This window comes from Fopius arisanus, unplaced genomic scaffold, assembly GCF_000806365.1.
Source record: "Fopius arisanus strain USDA-PBARC FA_bdor unplaced genomic scaffold, ASM80636v1 scaffold00042, whole genome shotgun sequence".
In the NCBI taxonomy this organism is placed as follows: domain Eukaryota; kingdom Metazoa; phylum Arthropoda; class Insecta; order Hymenoptera; family Braconidae; genus Fopius; species Fopius arisanus.
This window is the reverse complement of record NW_011887781.1, coordinates 621,576-629,935: the sequence shown is the minus strand read 5'-3', so window position 1 is coordinate 629,935 and position 8,360 is coordinate 621,576. Positions and strand designations below refer to the sequence as shown.

The 8,360-nt window shown below is 42.5% G+C and overlaps 1 protein-coding gene across 1 annotated transcript; it reads right to left on the bottom strand.

The window, feature by feature from the left end:
* Positions 1–803: 803 nt before the first annotated feature.
* Cda9 (Chitin deacetylase-like 9) lies at positions 804–2,914 on the bottom strand. Its single transcript, XM_011305353.1, has 5 exons — positions 2,706–2,914; positions 2,426–2,619; positions 1,984–2,367; positions 1,234–1,374; positions 804–1,163 (listed from the first exon to the last, which is right to left on the bottom strand). Exons 1-5 carry the CDS (start codon positions 2,865–2,867, stop codon positions 908–910), a joined length of 1,137 nt encoding a protein of 378 aa, XP_011303655.1. The 5' UTR covers positions 2,868–2,914; the 3' UTR covers positions 804–907.
* Positions 2,915–8,360: the final 5,446 nt, after the last annotated feature.

Genomic DNA, 8,360 nt, shown 5'->3' with positions numbered 1-8,360 from the left:
TTCAGGGATCCCCGGCATTCCATAACTCCTCTCACTCGTAGAACCACCGAAACACTGATATTTTTTTTTTCAGTGAAGACCATTAGATCTGTATTCAGCTCACAAAAAAAAATATGGATCATCCAAACGCAACAATGTTTTCATTATTTATGAATCTCTACTCAATTCGAATGAAGGGTTTTTGCGTTTTTGATGATGGGAATACCTCGAGCCAGTAAAAAAGCGAAATTAGTGATTACACATGGCTATAAAGTGTAAAGTTCTCTCTGTTGTCCGGTGGGAAACTCCCAGCGGTCAACTATCAACGCTCAATAATTAACACCTTAATTGCGATACTCGAAAAATTCACAGGGACTAACGACACCCGAACGAAATTCCGCGGGGATGAGGGGTTTAGACGTTGCGGGCTCGTTTGGTGAGATTCAAGTTACATTTTCCCTTGTCGTTTAATGTTTAATGGGCCCGCTAATGGTATCCGGTAGAAATTGGGTTCGGACTTTACGAGCAGCCGGATATGTGCGGCCTTAGCAGGTGGGAAGGGGGAGTGGAGGTATCTGGGGTTAGCGCGACAGAGGACGATGTCCGTAATGCCGTGGACGAGCAGTTTGCCATCCACCTCCTGGTGTCTCTCAGCCAACCTAAGATTTACCTCCTTATACGACCAATGGACAGAGGTAGGGGAATATGGGTGGCTTACGCGTGGCCAATGGCTCTCAGAGGTAGCACTCTAATGCCACCCCACACTGAGATTTTCTCCAATCTTTGTGAAAGCCTCTGATGCCATTAAAAATGTACAGACCTCAGAAAATTCAGTGCAATTTATTTATTTACTTTCATCCTCGAGGTTTTCATGGCACTAGCGCGTCATAATGAGGCGTAATACCTTCACCCAGGCAATGTGCCATCTCTAATTTCCAAAGGGATTATACAGCCAGGGATAACGATTTGGACAGACACCGACGCACGACGACATCCAGCGTTCGTCACCACTGGCTGTCTTTAATCCACAACTCCTGGGGACACACTTGGTCGGTGGAATTCTGACCTCGCACTCACCGAATGGCTTCTTAATACCCAGGGGTTTTGGATTCTTGATCCACTCGATGGCCTTATCAACGGTCACCAAATAAACATCAGGCAGTGACTGGAGATAATCGATAAACCTGGAATAACGATATTGAATAGTGAATTGAAAATGACAGAATGAAATTTCACTGGAACTCTCATACTGACAATTGATAAGCCTTGAAGTACTGAGGACTCCTCGTAAACCAAGCGGCATGCATGAAAACGGGAAAGGGTGCCCTGGAGCTGTTGTAGTGTCGCTGGAATTGGCTGATGAACCATTTGGAAAGCGGCTCTGCCTGTTTGGGTCTGAAACAGCCCGCGGGCCAAATTACAATCCCTACGTAGAGAAGTGGAGATCCCCGGGTGTACCCAACCCACCTCCCGTGGACATTCGGCCTGACCACACCATCCTCTCGCCTCCCACCAAACACTGGGATTCAATCGAGCGTGCTTGACTGATTCACATTTGCCCTACCCCGTTCAACTGAGATGCAACACAATGGTCAAACTATTCATGAATCCTGTGTGCCAGCATCGGCTTATACCAATTAGACGGAGGATCTCATAGCTGTAATTAATTATCAATTCACCGGGATCAATTAATAGTAAGTATCGTGGCATTGTTCCCACGACAATAGGATTTAATGACCAGTTTCTTCGACAATTTTGCCCTTGAGTGGAGATGTGGAATGGATTTTTATTATTGCGGTGATTATTTACAACCCAACTGGATGGCAGAAGTGGGTGGCAACAGCTCGGGAAAAAGATTTCACGAGAGATATCTCACTGAGATAAAGATGATAAAGAGGTGTTGAGAAAAAAGAGCCGAGAGTCATAAAAGAAAATGAATACCCTCGACCACTGTTGGGGGAATGTGTGTACGTGTACTTAGTGAATCGATAGAGAATAACTTACATGTTGACACAGGCATCGACCATACTGCAACTGATGCTTTTCTCGTCTTTCCACATAATCATGGGTACTTCCCAGACGTTGGGAAAGCTAGCTGTTGGGCATGGCTCTATCATGCAATCCTGATGACTGGCATATTCCAGGGTATACGGCCACAGAGCTGGATCAGTGTACCTTATTGTGGGCATTGAGCTGTCGTATATCAAGCCAAGTTCCTTCAGCCCCTGAAAACTAATATTTCCAGATAGCTCCAAGAACGGCACCCGCAGTCCCCGCAAGTAACTCTTGGGTACACCAGCAAAGTGCGTAATGATTGTTCTCATGTCGTCGAATTCAGACTTGAAAACTGTTAGATTTATGTCTCGCCAATAATCCTCCACTGTGTGTCTGTGAATCGTCAATCATGATTTATTGCTTGTAATAACAAGAATTATTCACGACTTACGTCACTGAGTGGAGAGCAATTTCGTGTCCTCGTAACCAGAGATCGTGTACTCTAGCGTAATCCGTGTACTCGTGGCACAGGAAGTGGGTAACACCAATTGGACAGCCATCAGGATTTTTCCTACCAAACAGTGCCTTCTGGAAGTAATCGTACGTGATTGGTGTTACTGCATCATCAAACGTCAGCATCACAATCTGCAATCAATATTTTTAATAATTATAATGGCAAATTGTTGTCTCAGTCCAGGACTTGTGATATATCGTGAGAGTTTTTGTTTGACCTGCGGTATTTTAGAAGTTGGAATCGCACTTCCGCTCTCTGTGGTACTGCACTTGCATTCTGGTAATTTGCAGACACTTGGATAACAAGGTTTTGCATTCTCCAAACTCTTTGTACCATCGAGGGCAACGAGAAGCACCCAGAAAATTAGAATGCACCTCATGGTGAAGCTCTCACCGCAATCAGAAAGAGCGAATCGTGACTCTGATTTAAAAGGAACGCACTCGCAGCTCAATCGATAGCTAATATTTATCATCGAAAAATACACATTTTCCAGATAAATTCACTCAACAATCACCCTCGTCATCGTACATAATCTGCACTTTGTTTGATTTTTAAATGAATCTTTTATCGATTGATAAGTTGCGTGGAAAGGTACGGGTCGCTGTCAATCGATGATACAACTTACCAAATAATCGGATACAATGAGTATTTGCAATGCAAGCATTCATGAGTGATGTTTTAACAGATGATCTCGCGATGCAAACGTTCATTTAATTATAATGACTCATCACCATAATGATGATAATTACGTGAAGCAGCGGTTTAATTATTAGTTCGGCCACTCGAGCCCATTATTTCGACGCTGTCATTGTTACTGTCTCATGCATATTGTGTTTAGTAAAATTGTCCAGTTTATTTAATCATCGAGTCATCGAGTGAAATCCCTTGGTAAATGTTGACAATGAGGGGAGGAGTAGATACGCGTGGTGTAGAATAAATAATGACAGAATTTTGATTCAATGAAGGAGTCGCTCCGAGGGAGAGGTCGAAAACTTTTCACCGGAGACTGCTCCAACCTCCGAAGGGCCTGCAAAATAATTCTCAACTCCGGAGAGAGTCCAGATGAAATAATTCAACGACTGTGGGGTGTATTTGGTAAATTTATTAAAGTGAGCTTCGGTATGGGTGCATCGGGTACATGTGCCGGGGCCATGGCACTGCCGAGTACATAACAGAGGATGAGAAGCAAGTGAATGAGGATGAGGATGAGGATGGAGAGACGAGAGAGGTCGTGTCGTGTTCTCGGGGGAATAAGCCCAGGTCGTACCGATATATGCAAGTGACCTATGCGCACCGGTGGTACGTAAGCTACGCCAGGATGAAGGGCATGACAACCAGACGCTCGCGCTAAACTCATGGGAAACACGTACAATTTTATTCCTTCCTTTCACCAGGTCCAGAAAAAAAAATACATTCCAATTAAAAAAAAAAAAACATTTCCTGCCTCAAGCACCAAAAATCGGTTCAACTCATTTCATTTCACACACCACAACAGCAACAAAAAAATGCTTCAACTACCAATTCATCAATTTCTCATTCTCACCCTCCCCAATCATTTATCAATCTCTCAGGGGATTAGAACAGCAGATAAATTAAGCATGGCTGCGCAATTACACGCAGATTCCCAGCAAATCGGATTTGCAGATAATTTGAAAATGCGATGAAATAAAAACAAAAAAAGAAGATATATCCTCGTGGATTTATATTTGCCGGATGTGGTGAATAGCGAGTTGGAAAATTGGTGAGTTTATTTCTGGCTCGGGCAGATTTTCATAGCCGACAAGAGAAGGGGGATAAATCGCGCAACAGTGTCCAGTCAGTGGAATCACAAACATGGTATCCGTTTGCTTCTGTACTAATGATATATATGCCGGTGGGTGGTGTGGGGTGGTGGGAACCACGAAATAGGATGCATCGACCGATGCAACACGAGGACGAAATGGGCCAATGCGGAAACATTATGGCGCCTAGGTGTCTAGCAAGTCGCGTGAGACGCCACTGAGCCTAGTCTACCACTCTATGAAATTCCCTTCTACCCTCTGACCCTTGTGTACAGACGACCAGTTGTCTACGGAATTCTATTGGTTCACGGAAATAGTAACATCCCCGTTAAAACGCACCATCACTCCACAACGATTCACCATTTTGACATTCCTCTTTAATGCATCATTTTTTAATAATTACAATTTTCAAATAATATTTCAAAAATCAAAAACGGTTTTTTAAATGTTTAAACGAAAGGAAATTCATTATTGCCAAGATGAGGAGGTGAATATACAGCTGGAAAGCTCTGGAGAAGTTGGGAAATTCCTTGATGGAGTGAAAATTAAAATGGAAAATCCCGCATGTTTATGGTATTATCGAAAATCTAATCGTAATTGAAGACATTATTTCTAATCAGCTGGAGATACCACCTCCGCCATCTCTCGCGAAATCGCGGAACCACATCGGCGGTCTTTTAATTTTATTCATAGATACTTCCCCGAATATCCGGGAAACAACCCTTGAAAAAAAGAGATGACATTTGAAAAAAAAAATGTGGGGTATTAAAAATTGTGGTGTTTTATTTGTGAAATTAACGACTGCGACATTAATTTTATTGTTAAAAATGAAAAATCGTGTTTCACATTTTGAAATAATAATTCACACATTTTATTTCGCGATATTAAAAGGCGGGAAAAAAAAGGGAATAATCCTGTGGGGAAATCCCCATTCGAAACTTTCCCCACGGCCATTTCCCGAGAGCCCAAGACACCCGGTCATACCTTTCTCTCCAACTATTTTATTTCTCGTTTCTCCACAAAAACTCCACTCCCTTAACCCTCGCCAGTCCTAGTTAATCTCTTTTATTGCACGTTATTGGGGTCAACCTGGATAGCACTGGATTAATTACTCCCCGTTGGTGCTCAATTTTTTTCAACCCACGCGATCCTTTCCTCTTCCTCCGTTTATTCCTCATACCTGTTTTCAATAATAATTATCCGCCATCGATTAAAAAAAAAAAATTATCCAATTTATCACGCCAGGCTAAAAATCCCTCCTAAGAAAATACGCGGGACAATTATTAAATTTGTCCCGCTGCACGCATTGAGAATAAAAATAAACAATTTCTGTTTAATTCGAAATTTACACATTCGCGAGTCCTCCTTGAAGCACCTAATCTCCTCCCTTCTCCATTTATCTCCATTGACTGGATTCCTCCGAACAACAGTCCTCCTCGCTCCATGGGTCCCGGGTTCGTGCTCAGCATCCGTTTATCCGATATTGAAAAATTCCCCTCCCTGAAGAAACCTAAGGACATGCGTAAATAAAAAAGAAAAGAAGAGAAACAGGGGAAAAATTATAGAGGCAAAGTCCCCGTACCTACATGACACGAGTAGAAAATTGCCGCGTAGTCGAGTTGTTGTCATTTCTCCACGTACATCCGTTGGAAGACGAAAAAGAAATTTCCATTCAGTTATTTTCCTTTTTCCCCCTCAGCGATATTAAAAAATATTCGCATTGCCGTGCGTTCGGTGCGTTTATCTCTGTTCTGATATCACTAGAAAAGTTGAGCAATTTTTTTTCTTGTCTTTTCGAAGGTCTCATGCTTTGGATTCATATTAACTCAGAATAAAACTCATCCCCTCTGGGAAATAATGAAACGGAGGCAAGGGTTTAGGTATACGTTGTGCGACGTTAACGATGTCAATTATGGTAATGAATTGTTAGGCGCTGGGGGATGCAGCGGCAGTTTACTTAAAATACGAGAGTACCGAGAAGTACGAGGACAGGGGGTGGAGGGATGTAATATGTAACCGATTAAGTGCAAACAGTGCAATATCAGGAAATTGGTGAGATGGGATGAAGAATGGACCGGGAATTTTACTTCGATTATCCTCCAACGTAAAATTTTTCTTGTACTCTGCATACGAACATAATACATTCGTTTGATGGCCCTCAACCAGCGATTCCAGTGAGAAATCAAAGTATTCGTCTCGTATAAATTTCACACGCTGATGGTGAGCGAATGATCACAGACTGAATATTTATTAGCATCAGATGCTCAATAAGAAAAATCCGGGATTCGAGATTTCTCTAGAGAAATTATTTATCCCAAGGTGACGAAGAAAGGAGAATGCGAAAAATTCCATGGGAATTTTGGAAAAACGATTGCTCCAACCGGTGAAGAAGAATGTGTAATCAAAATATTTTTACAAATTTGAAGACAAATTGGGTTGAAATTGAAACAGTTATTGAAGGAATTTTCCAAAAAATGGACAGTAGAAAAAAAAATTGATGGGATTTCTGTGAATTTCTGAGGGTTTTGGGAATAATTGTTTGGGGTGGTGAAAAAAAAATATGGAAAAATAGTGAGAGGGGTTGAAATATACGACTCAGGTGGACTGACCGGTGTAAGAAATTGTGGAAATACCTGGCCCTCAACTCAGTGGGCAATGGTAAGGATAGGGTGGAGAAACCGACTCAAGACAGTTACGTTACAAGAGGGGTCCCAGCTCGACCGTCCTAACTCAACCAGATCTACGGCTTTCCTGTAACATAGATTCGCGTTTGCCGCATAGTATACCGACTAGACACGTGCCCCTCTATCCCCTTTTTACCCTCTAGTGCACTCTCATGGTTTTCTCTCTTTCCCGACTAATACTATCCGTTGCGCTCCCTCGAGCGAAACCTCAAACGAGACCGCGTGGGACCTTCGTGCACCATCTACGAAAAGCATCCGGCGGACGACGTGGCGCCTCGTTATTTTCTTGCCTTGACAATTACCAACTGAGTGAGGACTCAGCTTACAGCTATTTTTTTCATCCCTCCCTGCTTTTTCACTGGAAAATTCCACCATTTTCAACGAATTTTCAAGAGTCAAATTAGCGAGGGATGAGAGCTATTTCGCTAAAATCACCCGAGAAATTCATTTTAATGAGACAAAAAATGGCCGACGATCCATTCAGAGTTTGAAATAAATTTTTCACATTCAAAACGGTTGAAATAGTTTTCCACAAATTAGAATAATTTTATCGAATCGAGTCCTGACGCATCTCCGACGTCTGAGCACCGATGATTTTTCTACTTACTCCCAGCCGTACTTTCTTTTACATTCACCCAAAAATTCGACACGTTCTCTAGGATAATACAATTGACGCGTACGTCTTCTCAACTTCCGTGTTCCTTCCTGATAAAAAACGTGCCGCTCTTATATCGAGGAAGAGCAGCGCAATATTCCCACGAGACTTTTAGCACTGAGAGAAGGCGCCAAGTTTTTTTTTCCTCCGTAGAAAAAGGACCATAATTTAGCTATCCTGAGGGTTACCTCTTGAATCCACCAACCGCATTACCCTCATCCTCACCTTTTCTCTCAATGCTCTCCTCTCCGTGAGCTTTTCAAAACGACTGACGCGTTATATTCGTACCGAAGTGAAAACACGTGAGTACCAGGGCGTGAGAACTCATAAACCAAATACGAAAAACCGTTGAAAGTACAAATGAAAGGCACGAAGGGCCATGAAAGAGGGCAACTTTTGGTGTTAAAAATGAAAATATCAAATCAAAAAGTTGAAAGTTGTGTAAAAACTGCCGTCCCGACGAATATTCGTGGATTGCGTTACTCTCCCCACTGTTTTTACGAGTCATGACGGGACAACTTTCAATGTCGAAATCATGCATTCACCGCTAGATATAATAAATTCACCGTAAAATAATGGTGGGGAAAAATAAAGGCGATTGGATCGGTGTGGAAAAACGAAGATGACTGATCGCTCGGTTGCGTGCGCGTTCCGCAGACTCTTCTGCAGCCAACAGCGTGAAATTAAAAGTTCCGTCTAGTCCCGCGAGGCTCTGAGGATGCAAAAAGGAATAAGGCCTGGCTGAATAGGAG

Excerpts from the sequence above, each read along its gene's own strand:
- Cda9 (XM_011305353.1), bottom strand. The coding sequence starts at position 2,867 with ATGAGGTGCATTCTAATTTTCTGGGTGCTTCTCGTTGCCCTCGATGGT. Across the intron at positions 2,620-2,705 it reads CAACTTCTAAAATACCGCAG|ATTGTGATGCTGACGTTTGA; the intron begins GTCAAACAAAAA and ends TATTGATTGCAG. Across the intron at positions 2,368-2,425 it reads ATTGCTCTCCACTCAGTGAC|ACACACAGTGGAGGATTATT; the intron begins GTAAGTCGTGAA and ends GACGATTCACAG.